The sequence below is a fragment of the Littorina saxatilis genome, linkage group LG6, assembly GCF_037325665.1.
Source record: "Littorina saxatilis isolate snail1 linkage group LG6, US_GU_Lsax_2.0, whole genome shotgun sequence".
In the NCBI taxonomy this organism is placed as follows: Eukaryota; Metazoa; Mollusca; class Gastropoda; order Littorinimorpha; family Littorinidae; genus Littorina; species Littorina saxatilis.
In genome coordinates, this window is record NC_090250.1 from 6,446,788 (window position 1) to 6,462,062 (window position 15,275).

The following is a 15,275-nucleotide window of genomic DNA, read 5'->3' on the forward strand; positions in this document are numbered from 1 at the left end:
GTGGTTAGAATGGGCGATTATACATACTGTTGTTAGCTAAACAAAATGGACAGCTTATTTAGAGAACATAAAGTTTGACGAGTTTTCCAGAGTACTGATCCCCTTATGAGAAAGTTCAATTATATAGAAACAAAATGAACAAAACCTTCAACAAAAACTATTTCCAAATAAATTTCAGGATCAAAATCAAATCTGGCTTCGAGGCCACACTTACAAAACCTCTATGGGTTGTCGACAAAGAGATTCAACAGGAAAACTGAAAATATCACCATCGTATTAGAAGCAGCATTCACACCACCCTTAACTGTTATAACGCTTGCCAAATGTTGTCCGAGGAAATCATCAAAAACACAATCAAAGCAGAAACATTTTTGACACTACGTATAACTGTATCTCTCTCAAAATAAAATCTACTCTTTTCCTAGATATCTCATCACATTAAAACTCCCAAGAAGCCTAAAACAAAACAAAACAAATAAACAAACAGAAATATGCCGACTGGATATACTCATATTTTTAATCTGTATGTTATTGCTAAACAGAGCTAATTGTTAGGACAATCCACTGTTCACAAGTCCACATTTAGAATTTTGTTAAAAGGACAAACGTTTCTGTAATATGCGTCTGAGACTAAGTTCAATATTTGAATATGCACATTTTAGTTGACTAGTAAATTGTACACTACTGTATGAGATAATGGTTTTACAAAGGCAGAGTATGAAGCCATACTTACTTATCACAACAGTATGTCAAGTTTCTCAGTATTGCATTCAGCCCTTGCTCTCCAAACTCTATCACCCAGCTGAAACAAAGACACGTACAAGCTCATTACACAAGTCAACCGGCATAAACAATTAATGGTTTAATCAAACATTATTTGCAAACACAAAAACAAGAGATGTGGAGATGGAGAGAGAGAGAGAGAGAGAGAGAGAGAGAGAGAGAGAGAGAGAGAGAGAGAGAGAGAGAGAGAGAGAGAGAGAGAGAGAGAGAGAGAGAGAGAGAGAGAGAGAGAGAGAGAGAGAGAGAGAGATGTTCTGTTAAATACCTCTGTAAAATGTACCTCCATTTTCAGACCGGATTTTCTCAGATTTGTGGAGGTGGTAAAAGGGGGGTTCCACTATATGAGTTTTAGTTGACCTATGAAGCCATATGTCTCAAAGACGGCCAATCCAGTGTTCAATCATTATGCATTAGGGGCATAAGCCTGTTTCCGTTAGGAAGATAGTACCGTAGTGGTAGTCAATAGATGCGTAAGTTGCGTCCATTACCACAGGCCAAAAAACTAGTCTAATTAACGGTCTTTATGTAGTAAGCTTATTTGACAGCAAGCCTCTCCACACCTGCGCTGTATTGAGCAATGCCAGATTTGGCTGACAGTTACGTTATTGTTAACCACAAGTGACTTAAAGTCTGCATTACACAGACGCTGGCTGACCTGACGGGTTTGCTGGTCAAGGACACTCGGAGCGACTCCAGCACCTTCAGTCGTCGTTCCCCCTTCAGGTCAGGGTTGCGTAACTCTTGGACAAACGCCTGGGGACTGTCCAGCTCGCCTCCCCTGGGCTAAACACACACCGCTTCCAAAGTCAGACAAATAACACTTTCAAACATTGGTCACTATTTCGCATACTAAAATTACTTCCCTTTGTTTATCAACTCGTTCACATATATATCTCCTTGTCAACTTTTGTGACATTTCTACATTGCTTTGACATCAACAATGGCTGCACTCTTGATATAATGTATATTGGGTTTGAAGCCCATGTTCCCCATGCACCTACATAAGCTAACTATAGTGCAGATGCACCTTAGCTGTACCCTTGATATAGATAATGTTGGGACTGAAGCCCATGTCCCCCGTGCAAATACATATATATATATATATATATATATAGATGCACTTTGGCTGCACCCTTAATATAATGCATGTTGGGTTTGTAGCCCATGTTCCCCTTGCAAATATGCATCCTAATTATAGTGCAAATACACCTTAGTTGCACTCTTTATATAATGCATGTTGGGCTTGAAGCCCAAGCACCTACACATACAAACTAAAGTGCAGATGCGCTTTTGCTGCACCCTTGATATAAATAAAATGCATGTTGGGTTTGAAGCCCATGCACCTAGACATGCTAACAACAGTGCAGATGTACCTTGGCTGTACCCTTGATGTGCATGCTGAGCATGCTGCGTTTGAAGCCCAGGTCCCGGACTCTGAGCGGGGCTTTCTTCTCCTCCGTCAGGTTCATGTCGTCCTGAAAACACAACAACAACAACGACAAGTCAACCAAGGCCAGTAATACAGCTAACAAGCAGCAGCAGCTTTATACTGATTTAAATAGAGTTATAAGATTTGTTCAGTAAAGATACCATTCTAAACCCATTTCAACGATGATGTAATCCATCACAGATGAGCTCAAACTTTGCCTTAATATCTTAACCAACATCCTATCATAATATGCTGCCTGTAATGCAGGGACACTCTAGGCTGCCTGTAATGTAGGGACACTCTAGACTGCCTGTAATGTAGGGACACTCTAGGCTGCCTGTAATGTAGGGACACTCTAGGCTGCCTGTAATGTAGGGACACTCTAGGCTGCCTGTAATGTAGGGACACTCTTGGCTGCCTGTAATGTAGGGACACTCTAGGCTGCCTGTAATGTAGGGACACTCTTGGCTGCCTGTAATGTAGGGACACTCTTGGCTGCCTGTAATGTAGGGACACTCTAGGCTGCCTGTAATGTAGGGACACTCTAGGCTGCCTGTCATGTAGGGACACTCTAGGCTGCCTGTAATGTAGGGACACTCTAGGCTGCCTGTAATGTAGGGACACTCTTGGCTGCCTGTAATGTAGGGACACTCTAGGCTGCCTGTGATGTAGGGACACTAGGCTGCCTGTAATGTAGGGACACTCTAGGCTGCCTGTAATGTAGGGACACTAGGCTGCCTGTAATGTAGGGACACTAGGCTGCCTGTAATGTAGGGACACTCTAGGCTGCCTGTAATGTAGGGACACTCTAGGCTGCCTGTAACGTAGGGACACTCTAGGCTGCCTGTAACGTAGGGACACTCTAGGCTGCCTGTCATGTAGGGACACTCTTGGCTGCCTGTAACGTAGGGACACTCTAGACTGCCTGTAACGTAGGGACACTCTAGGCTGCCTGTAATGTAGGGACACTCTAGGCTGCCTGTAATGTAGGGACACTCTTGGCTGCCTGTAACGTAGGGACACTCTAGGCTGCCTGTAATGTAGGGACACTCTAGGCTGCCTGTAATGTAGAGACACTCTAGGCTGCCTGTAATGTAGGGACACTCTTGGCTGCCTGTAATGTAGGGACACTCTAGGCTGCCTGTAATATAGGGACACTCTAGGCTGCCTGTAATGTAGGGACACTCTAGGCTGCCTGTAATGTAGGGACACTCTAGGCTGCCTGTAATGTAGGGACACTCTAGGCTGCCTGTAATGTAGGGACACTCTAGGCTGCCTGTCATGTAGGGACACTCTAGGCTGCCTGTAATGTAGGGACACTCTTGGCTGCCTGTAATGTAGGGACACTCTAGGCTGCCTGTAATGTAGGGACACTCTAGGCTGCCTGTCATGTAGGGACACTCTTGGCTGCCTGTCATGTAGGGACACTCTAGGCTGCCTGTAATGTAGGGACACTCTAGGCTGCCTGTAATGTAGGGACACTCTAGGCTGCCTGTAACGTAGGGACACTCTAGGCTGCCTGTAATGTAGGGACACTCTAAGCTGCCTGTAATGTAGGGACACTCTAGGCTGCCTGTAATGTAGGGACACTCTTGGCTGCCTGTAATGTAGGGACACTCTAGGCTGCCTGTAATGTAGGGACACTCTAGGCTGCCTGTAATGTAGGGACACTCTAGGCTGCCTGTAATGTAGGGACACTCTTGGCTGCCTGTAATGTAGGGACACTCTAGGCTGCCTGTAATGTAGGGACACTCTTGGCTGCCTGTAATGTAGGGACACTCTAGGCTGCCTGTAATGTAGGGACACTCTTGGCTGCCTGTAATGTAGGGACACTCTTGGCTGCCTGTCATGTAGGGACACTTGGCTGCCTGTAATGTAGGGACACTCTTGGCTGCCTGTAATGTAGGGACACTCTAGGCTGCCTGTAATGTAGGGACACTCTAGGCTGCCTGTCATGTAGGGACACTCTAGGCTGCCTGTCATGTAGGGACACTTGGCTGCCTGTAATGTAGGGACACTCTAGGCTGCCTGTAGTGTAGGGACACTCTAGGCTGCCTGTGATGTAGGGACACTCTAGGCTGCCTGTAATGTAGGGACACTCTAGGCTGCCTGTAATGTAGGGACACTCTAGGCTGCCTGTCATGTAGGGACACTCTAGGCTGCCTGTAATGTAGGGACACTCTAGGCTGCCTGTCATGTAGGGACACTAGGCTGCCTGTAATGTAGGGACACTCTAGGCTGCCTGTAATGTAGGGACACTCTAGGCTGCCTGTAATGTAGGGACACTCTAGGCTGCCTGTAATGTAGGGACACTCTAGGCTGCCTGTAATGTAGGGACACTCTAGGCTGCCTGTAATGTAGGGACACTCTAGGCTGCCTGTAATGTAGGGACACTCTAGGCTGCCTGTCATGTAGGGACACTCCAGGCTGCATGCAACACTGTGCATTCCTTGCTTGATCTTGGTCCAGTATCTTTGCACTTGCACTTTTTATTTTCTCACTGCTTTTAAAAAAAACTTATTGAGGATAAAAGTCGCTTGTTCATTGCAATGCTAATGTTATTCTCTCAGGTGCCAGCAGATAACTCTCACTGACTCTATTGCACATGTCATATGCATTTAGAGTGCTTATTTCCCTTTGTTTCTCAGATGTTTGTATTTCGTTTTCAACCTCAAGCGCTGTCCCACTGTGTCAGGAAGGGGGATAACAGAGGTCTCATGGAGGTGGGGAGTGGGGTTTTGAGGTGCGTGTGAAGTTGTGTAAACTGATACAACAACAGCCAGAACCATGTGTGTTCTCAAAGCCCCTTCTTGACAAGACAATCATTGTAGTCGGCTCAAGTGACACTTTAATGCTAGAAAGGCTTCACACACACACACACACAGACAAACACTCGCTCACAGGTACACACAGACTGAGCAGCCCCCCCACCCCCTCTCCAACACTCTCTACACACTCACATGTTTTCCATTTAGTCAAGTTTTGTAACACACACACACTCTCTTTCTCTCCCTCTCTCTCTAAATATTTGCAATCACATTTCAAACATGCCACAAAAAGATATGGGTCCCAAAAAATCATCCCTCCTATACCTCGCATAGACCTCTGCAAATCGAGCTTAGCATTCTCCGGAGCGTTTCGCTGGAACTCCTTCCCCCAACAGATAAGAAATGCAACTTCAGTGAAAATGTTTAAGAGACAGTCACGTTCACACATCATTCGTGAATGAAATGTCTTGTTCGATTATTATTTTGTTAAACATTTTGTACTAGTGTTAACGGATGTGAAGCTGATCTGAGAAACTTTATTCCCAAATGAAAGGTATAACTATGTCAATGTAATTTTGTAATTTTTGAGTTCTCCTTATGTAATTCCTTAAATGCACATTGTGTTGCATTCCATACAATGTATTTCTGTATTTTATATGATTGAATTTATATTTTTATGTACGTCTGTCTTTATGTGTTGTATAAAGGACAGGTTGGAAGAATAGGCTTTGCCTAAAACCTTTATCCTTTTGTAATAAAGTTCTGAGTCTGAGAGTCTCTCTCTCTCTCTCTCTCTCTCTCTCTCTCTCACAGTCACACACATGAGTCCAAGACCACAGTGCGCCCACAACCTGACCACCAGACTGTTTACCCCTCCCCCTTTCTACCTGAAAAGTCCAACACTACGATATCAGCACACACCCCCCCCCCCTCCCCTTTCTACCTGCAAAGTCTAACACCACGAATGGCACAATGTCAGCATCCTGCCCTCCCCCCCCCCCCTCCCCACCCCACCCGCCTTGCTACCTGCAAAGTCCAACATGACCATGTCAGCACTAAACGTGACAGGTGGGCACTAACATTGACTGGAGGTAAACACCAATACTGCACACAGGTAGTGAGGCACAGGTCTCAATACAGGCCTGTGGCAACCACTGACAAAACGCAGCCCTCTTTCCTCAAACTTCCCACATTCACCTAACACTGATAAATGGAAATGGATAGTAGTCTGCACAGACTGGAACTTGTCTTTTATACCCCTCCCCTCCCATCTCATCCCCTTATCAAGACCTGATTGCCTTAGATTTGTGGATGTCTAAAAAGAGGGGTAAGATGGTAAAGGAGACTGAGAGGTGAAGGAGACTGAGAGGTAAAGGAGACTGAGAGGTGAAGGAGACTGAGAGGTAAAGGAGACTGAGAGGTGAAGGAGACTGAGAGGTAAAGGAGACTGAGAGGTGAAGGAGACTGAGAGGTAAAGGAGACTGAGAGGTGAAGGAGACTGAGAGGTAAAGGAGACTGAGAGGTGAAGGAGACTGAGAGGTGAAGGAGACTGAGAGGTGAAGGAGACTGAGAGGTAAAGGAGACTGAGAGGTAAAGGAGACTGAGGGGTGAAGGAGACTGAGAGGTAAAGGAGACTGAGAGGTAAAGGAGACTGAGAGGTAAAGGAGACTGGGAGGTAAAGGAGACTGGGAGGTAAAGGAGACTGAGAGGTAAAGGAGACTGAGAGGTAAAGGAGACTGAGAGGTAAAGGAGACTGAGAGGTAAAGGAGGTAAAGGAGACTGAGAGGTGAAGGAGACTGGGAGGTGAAGGAGACTGAGAGGTAAAGGAGACTGAGAGGTAAAGGAGACTGAGAGGTAAAGGAGACTGAGAGGTAAAGGATACTGAGAGGTAAAGGAGAGGTAAAGGAGACTGAGAGGTAAAGGAGACTGAGAGGTAAAGGAGACTGAGAGGTAAAGGAGACTGAGAGGTAAAGGAGACTGAGAGGTGAAGGAGACTGAGAGGTAAAGGAGACTGAGAGGTAAAGGAGACTGAGAGGTGAAGGAGACTGAGAGGTGAAGGAGACTGAGAGGTGAAGGAGACTGAGAGGTAAAGGAGACTGAGAAGTGAAGGAGACTGAGAGGTGAAGGAGACTGAGAGGTGAAGGAGAGTGAGAGGTAAAGGAGACTGAGAGGTAAAAAGAGACTGAGAGGTAAAGGAGACTGAGAGGTAAAGGAGACTGAGAGGTGAAGGAGACTGAGAGGTAAAGGAGACTGAGAGGTAAAAGGAGACTGAGAGGTAAAAGGAGACTGAGAGATAAAGGAGACTGAGAGGTAAAGGAGACTGAGAGGTAAAGGAGACTGAGAGGTAAAGGAGACTGAGAGGTAAAGGACTCCTGCCCAAGCGTCCACGTCTGCTGCCCACATTGTAGCACCCATTCCAACTTGTACACCATGCAGTCTGGCAAATGTCATAGCGTCTTGTTATGTTCTCTTTTTGTCTGGAGGATGCTAGTTTATCGTGACACGTGCAATGGGTGTATTTTCTTTTACTACTGTGCTATCTGAGATATAAGCTTTTCCAGCCAATACCCTGTGTCTGCTGGCCTTGGTCTGAAGAAACTAAGAGCTGTTACAGTGAAAGCCCCTTGATAAGACCCCCAATGTAAGACCTCTCCCCTTTTAGCACCTTGCTTTTTTAGATTTTGTGTCCATAACCTCTGTAAATGTACCCCCATTTTCAGACTACCTCCTTTTTTTTCCCTTCTTCTTTGTTCATGGGCTGTTTTTAGCACGAGTGGATTTTTACGTGTATTTTTACCCCGCCATTCAGGCAGCACACGCCGATTTTGGGGGAGGCATGCTGGGTGTTTTCGTGTTTCTATAACCCACAGAACTCTGACATGGATTACAGGATCTTTTCCGTGCGCACTTGGTCTTGTGCTTGCGTGTACACACGAAGGGGGTTAAGTCACTAGCAGGTCTGCACATAAGTTGACCTGGGAGATCGGAAAAATCTCCACTCTTAACCCACCAGGCGGCAGCGACCGGGATTCGAACTCACGACCTCCCAATTAGGAGGCCGACGTCTTACCACCACGCCAGTCAACTACCTCCTTTTCAAGACCTGGATTTCTCAGACTCTTGGAGGTCTTAACAAGTCGCGTAAGGTAAAATAACAACATTTAGTCAAGCTGTCGAACTCACAGAATGAAACTGCTTTTTTTCACCAAGACCACACATACTCGTAGTTTCTCACCACCGCTCGTGGCAAAGGCAGTGAAATCGACAAGCCATGCAGAATAGTGCGGTAGTGGTCGCGCTGAGCAGGATAACACGCTTTTCTGTATGTCTATTCTTTTTAGCTTACTGAGTTTGTTTTTAATCCAAATATATCATATCTATATGTTTTTGGAATCAGGGACCGACAAGGAATAAGATGAAATTGTTTTTAAATCAATTTCGGAATTTTAATCATAATTCTCCTATTTTTAATTTTCAGAGCTTGTTTGTAATCCAAATATAACATATGTATATGTTTTTGGAATCAGAGAATGACGAAGAATAAGATGAAATTATTTTTGGATCGTTTAATAAAAAAATAATTTTAATTACAAGTTTCCGATATTTAATGACCAAACTCATTCATTAGTTTTTAAGCCACCAAGCTGAAATGCAATACCAAAGTCCGGCCTTTGTCGAAGATTGCTTTACCAACATTTCCATCAATTTCATTGAAAAATGAGGGCGTGACAGTGCTGCCTCAACTTTTACAAAAAGCCGGATATGACGTCATCAAGGTATTTACCGGGGATATCATTCCCAGAAACTCTCATGTCCAAATTTCATAAAGATCGGTCCAGTAGTTTGGTCTGAATCGCTCTACACACACACACGCACAGACAGACAGACAGACACACACACATGCACACACACATACACCACGACCCTCGTCTCGATTCCCCCTCTATGTTAAAACATTTAGTCAAAACTTGACTAAATGTAAAAAGGGGGGTTCTGCCCTAGCAGAAAAAAGTGGTTGAACCTAGGAGAATCCTTTTCAAGAAAATGAGAAATGAAGCATAACCAAGTCGTCATTATCGGTGTCTGGAACTACTTGCTGAGTTCTTATTCATGTTTAAACAATGTCAACAATCAGATAATTCATTTTTTAGTACAGATCTACAATGCAGAAAAATACTCTGCATTTTCGAGAGGCAACATGTGCACAATTTACAGGACATATCTGAATGAACACCTGTGACCTGCAACCTGAATCAATAAACAGAAAAAGCTTTCATCATCCAACACTTCCTCTTATCCGTCTCTTGAAATGAGCAAGGTGAGATTCAACACCGCGGTGTAACACGAGAAAATTACTCCCACGAGATTTTTACTCCGGAGTAAACATTTCGTACGAAAAAGTTACTCCCTTTACGAAAAAAGCACTCCCCCATTGCACGAGAAAATTACTCCCCAAGACAGGTGAGTTCCGAGTAAACATTCCGTACAAAATTAAAAATGTTACTCCCCTGACGAATAAATAACGAATAAATTACTTCACCCCAACACGAGCAATTTAACTTCCCATGCCAGGTGTACGAAATGTTTACTCCCTTGTCCCCTGTTAGTCTTGGTGGTGGAAGGGGTGGAAGGAGGGTAGCGCGACATTCGTTTGCGCGAGATCACTTATTTCATTGGCATTATCTCTTCGCCCGCATCCCATTCTTGCGTACAAGATTTTTACTGGAAGTAAAAAAATGGGGAGTAAAAATTTCGTGGAGGGAGTAATTTTTTCGTGCCTTGGGGAGTTCTTTTCTCGTACGAAAAGTGTACTCCAAGTAAGAATTTCGTACGAAATATTTGCTCCTGAGTACATTTTTCGTGGAGTAAAAATTTCGTGTTACACCGGCTGTCTGCTTGTTGCGTCCGGTCCACACACTTGACTTTCAGTGAAGCATGGAGCTAGCCCAGTGTGTATTTAGAACAAAATTACTGTATAAATTTCAAGTGGCAACTTCATTTCAAAACAGGGATGCAACATAATTTCCTTGTTACTCCTATTATTAGAAAGCCCAGCTTATTCTACGAGTAGCACTGGCGCCGTGAGGCATTTCTAATCACATGAACTGCAACAAGCGGGAACTTCAGAGCAAAGAACTTGTGCAGCTTAATTTCCTTGTGACCCTCATAGATCCAGACCTCAGCTTGTTCCAGCAGTGGCGGTTGTGTGATTGTGGTGGTTGTGTGAAAGTAACAGACGGAAGTGAGGTGAAGAGAAGGAAGTGTGTCTGAATGAAGAGTCATGTACACCAACTGCTGCTGTTGTTGTTGTCATCGTGTGGCTCTTTATTGCCGTACAGAGAAGCTGCAGTGTGTGTGTGTGTGTGTGTGTGTGTGTGTGTGTGTGTGTGTGCATATGTGTGTGTGTGTATGTGTGTGTGTGCTTATGTGTGTGCATATGTGTGTGTGTGTATGTGTGTGTATGTGTGTGTGTGCTTATGTGTGTGCATATGTGTGTGTGTGTGTGTGCATGTGTGTGTGTGTGTGCATGGGTGAATGTGTGTGCACACGTGAATGCATAAATAATGAGATGTTAGTGTTTTTCCCACTGTATTGTAGTAGTACTAGACTGTATCAACCTCCCCCCCCTCCCCCCTAAACACACCAGAGGTAGGCTTACATTCGAAACTTATCTAAGCAGCTGTTTCTTCTAATCCATCATGATTGTTGTGTGTCTGTCATGGCATGTCAGTTGTCACTTGGTGATGTATTTTCAGTGGGAGCCAACCCTTGGTTCACATGCTTACACGCTGCTTTAAGTTTGGTGAAATGCAATGTAGAGTACATGTATACATGTATATTCCCTTAGGCCTCCCTCCTTCGTGACACACTCACATGCTCACACCCATCTGTGTGTGGCACACGGTAATGAGTTAGCAGGTGGAAACAAGTCGCGTAAGGCGAAAATACAACATTTATAAGTCAAGCTCAGTCGAACTCACGGAATGAAACTGAACGCACTGCATTTTTTCACAATGACCGTAGTCTGCCGCTTGTGCAAAACGGAGTGAAATTGACGAGCCTGTTCAGCACTGTAGTGGTTTCGCTGTAGTGCACGCTTTTCTGTACCTCTCTTCGTTTTAACTTTCCGAGCGTGTTTTTAATCTAATCATATCATACCTATATGTTTTTGGAATCAGGAACCGACAAGGAATAAGACAAAATTGTTTTTAAATCGATTTCGGAAATTTAATTTTGATCATTATTTTTATATTCTTAATTTTCAGAGCTTGTTTTTAATCCAAATATAACATATTTATATGTTTTTGGAATCAGAAAATGACGAAGAATAAGATGAAATTGTTTTTGGATCGTTTAATACAATTTTTTTTTAATTACAAGTTTCGGATTTTTAATGACCAAACTCACTCTATAGTTTTTAAGCCACCAAGCTGAAATGCAATACCAAACCCCGGCCGTTGTCGAAGATTGCTTTGCCAAAATTTCAATCAATTTGATTGAAAAATGAGGGTGTGACAGTGCCGCCTCAACTTTTACAAAAAGCCAGATATGACGTCATCAAAGGTATGTATAAAACAAATGAAAAAAACGTCCGGGGATATCATTCCCAGGAACTCTCATGTCAAATTTCATAAAGATCGGTCCAGTAGTTTAGTCTGAATCGCTCTACACACACACACACGCACAGACAGACAGACAGACAGACAGACAGACAGACAGACAGACACACACACACACACACACACACACATACACCACGACCCTCGTCTCGATTCCCCCTCTATCAGTCTATGTTAAAACATTTGACTAAATGTAAAAAAACGTCTACAACTTTCCCCCTGATAGGTGTGTGTGTTTGTGTTTGTAATTTTGTATGTGTGTGTGTGTGTGTGTGTGTGTGTGTGTGTGTGTGTGTGTGTGTGTGTGTGTGTGTGTGTGTGTGTGCGTGCGCGCATGTCTGTCAGCTGTTGTTTTTCTCCTTTTCCCCCCCACTGAAGTCACAAAAAGACATTCCTATTTTTACTGCAGTACTGTCACATCCCCGCTGTCACGAGATGGCTGAGAGAAGTGACTCAATTAATGTCATGGCTATATATTTCAAGGACAGTGGCTTCCCCCCACCTTACCACAACCCTATACCATGTCATTCCTATTTTTACGACTGCATCAGCACGAGTGTACACTACATTGGGGTGTGCACGTTAAAGATCCCACGATTGACAAAAGGGTCTTTCCTGGCAAAATTGTATAGGCATAGATAAAAATGTCCACCAAAATACCCGGGTGACTTGGAATATTAGGCCGTGAAAAGTACGATATGCGCCGAAATGGCTGCAATCTGCTGGCCGATGTGAATGCGTGATGTATTGTGAAAAAATTTCCATCTCACATGTCATAAATAAATCCCTGCGCCTTGAATATGTGCGCAATATAAATTGCATAAAATAAAAAATTAAAATAAAAATAAAACCAAAAATCCCTGCACTTAGAACTGTACCCACGGAATACGCGCGATATAAGCCTCATATTGATTGATTGATTGATTGAGAGCTGTATTGTGTGTGACTGCTGCTGTTATTATGCCAAGCTGTAGCATGCTTAGATAACAGTAGACCCCCCCCCCCCCTCTTTTATAAGACCTCCCCAAATCGGAGATTGTCAGGTCTTAAAATGGAGGGAGGGGAGTCTTAAAATGGAGGTAGTCTTAAAATGGAGGGAGGGGAGTCTTAAAATGGAGGTAGTCTTAAAATGGAGGGAGTCTTAAAATGGAGGGAGTCTTAAAATGGAGCGAGTCTTAAAAGGGAGGGAGTCTTAAAATGGAGGGAGTCTTAAAATGGAGGGAGTCTTAAAAGGGAGGAAGTCTTAAAATAAAGGGAGTCTTAAAATGGAGGGAGTCTTAAATGGAAGGAGTCTTAAAATGGAGGGAGTCTTAAAATGGAGGGAGTCTTAAAAGGGAGGGAGTCTTAAAATGGAGGGAGTCTTAAAATGGAGGGAGTCTTAAAATGGAGGGAGTCTTAAAATGGAGGGAGTCTTAAAATGGAGGTAAATTTACATAGGTTATGAACAGAAAAAACCCACGAAAGGCTTTAAAGGAGGGAAGCCCTATTACTCTTAGATTGGGGGATCGCAACAGGGGGGTTCTACTGTACGTTCGTGTACAACCATTCTCCCCGACACGAAGTATCGTGCACAGGTGTGTGGTATAAAGCACAAGTGTTGCGTAAGGTGACTTGGAAGGTGTTTATCAGTGTTAAGCCGACTCCCCTTGCAAGTACTTTGCAAAGCCCAGAGCCAAGTGGCCATCAATTATGCCAAGCGATGCCACACCACAGTAGAACAGCCTGCCTGATAAATCCCGCAATTGTTCGCTAGGAGTCAAAGGGCCTAGCTAGGGCGCCTTCCATTGATTGCGAGGGGGGTCTGTTACCCACCGCTTTGTTACACAATGGAACGAGTTAATGACACAACTCTGGCTCTGATAATACGAACTGCCGGCTTGCCCGGGGAACGGGGTGTGTGCTTTGTGCACCAGCAAACAGCTAGCGACATTCATTAATCACTCCTGGCTCTGCTCAGAAAGTCGAGAGTACTAATGCGAATCAAACCCACAATCAAAACCACAGCAATACTCTTTGGCATGTCCTGTGGGTGGTGGTGAGAGAGAGAGAGAGAGAGAGAGAGAGAGAGAGAGAGAGAGAGAGAGAGGGAGGGAGAGAGAGAGAGAGGGAGGGGGAGAGAGAGAGACTCGAGAGAGAGGGGGGAGAGAGAGGGGGGAGAGAGAGGGGGGAGAGAGAGGGGGAGAGAGGGAGAGAGAGAGGGAGGGAGGGAGGGAGAGGGAGGGAGAGAGAGGGAGGGAGGGAGGAAGGGAGAGAGAGGGAAGGAGGGAGAGAGAGGGGGGATAGAGAGAGAGAGAGAGAGAGAGAGAGAGAGAGAGAGAGAGACGTGGTCGAACGGTATTTAGTGTCAGCGAGTCGAGTGAGTGTCCCAAAACTACCCAAAAAAGAAACTATCCAAATCTGCCACACAGTTAACAAGCAAGGCTCTTTAGTCAGGCGCCACAGTAGCTCATTCCAACGCCTAACTTTTCACTGCTGATTGCGTGGTTGTGCTGCAACCATGGTGGATTACTAGAGGTGTCTGACCGTGACTAGTTTGCATAATTGTCACCACCGCTCTCGGGAGTTTAGCAGGTTGAGATTTTTGCTGAATGAGTATGTGGCGGTTGACAAACAATTTTACATTACACGCATGCTAGTTGGGTTCTAACGTCAATCCTAGCTCTGCACTGAATGATACTGTCAGCGGGTATGCTAAGGTCAAATGCCGTCTGCTCCACTTTTAAGTGTGACATACCCGTCTGTGTTCAAGTTGACAGTAAAACCCCTCCAGATTGTTTGGGTGAATAAAGAAAACAAAGTTGTTTTTAGGTACTTGGGAGTTTATTTTATGCGCCAATGGTGAGTCATGCCCCACTTATTTTGCGTGCCACCTTCATTTATCCGGGAATAACAAAAAGACAACAAAACCAAAAGTGTGAAACCAAATGTAACGGGAGTGGCTGTCACGCTGAAAATCCCCCTGCCCACAGAGAGAGAGAGAGAGAGAGAGAGAGGGGAAGGGAGGGGGAGGGGGAGGGGAAGGGGAGGGGGGGAGGGGGAGGGAGAGAGGGAGAGGGAGAGGGAGAGAGAGAGAGGGGGGGAGGGGAGAGACAGAGAGAGAAAGAGACAGACAGACAGACAGACATATATGTATATGTCTGGTGTAGGTAACGAGAGAAACTTCATGTTACAACTCTCATTTCACTCTGTCCTCACATTCACACTGACTGACTAATGTATACGCTCTATACAGCGCAATTCACATTCATTAGAGAACAGACCCTTTTTGTTTTAACACACACTGTGCCGCAGGCACTCGGCGGTCCGTTCATAATCAAAGCTGCCATAAACTGCATTTCAACCCTGCACGGCTGACAAAGAATTACACAAACCGAGCACGCAGAAACTTGAGCTGTCAACAAAAAAGTCTGAGTCTTTGCCTTTGAAAAACTTTCTTTATTGCCGCTTGGCCAAACTTCAAAAGGAACAGAACAGTTTGACACCAACGCTTCTCGGTCTTCCTCGGTAAGAGGCATAGGAAATAAAACATCAAAATGTTGGTGATATTGGCCGGTGTTGGACGGGGCTGTCACAAGGAGAGAACAAGGTTGACAGTTAGTCAATATTGAGTCGACAGAAGAGCAGGGCGAATCGTGCCCCACAGTAGTCACATCGCTGATCCCTAGGCCCTGCTCG

At 44.7% G+C, this 15,275-nt stretch overlaps 1 protein-coding gene across 3 annotated transcripts in view; it reads right to left on the reverse strand.

The window, feature by feature from the left end:
* Nucleotides 1-15,275, reverse strand: part of LOC138968364 (protein diaphanous homolog 2-like) — an 85,279-nt gene that overhangs the window by 59,255 nt on the left and 10,749 nt on the right. For all 3 annotated transcript variants that reach the window (XM_070340915.1, XM_070340916.1, XM_070340917.1), the window contains exons 3-5: nt 2,157-2,258; nt 1,439-1,566; nt 734-802 (exon numbers count right to left, since the gene is read on the reverse strand). In XM_070340915.1, coding sequence (XP_070197016.1) covers nt 734-802; nt 1,439-1,566; nt 2,157-2,258 — 299 coding nt within the window. The remainder of the gene's footprint in view (nt 1-733; nt 803-1,438; nt 1,567-2,156; nt 2,259-15,275) is intronic.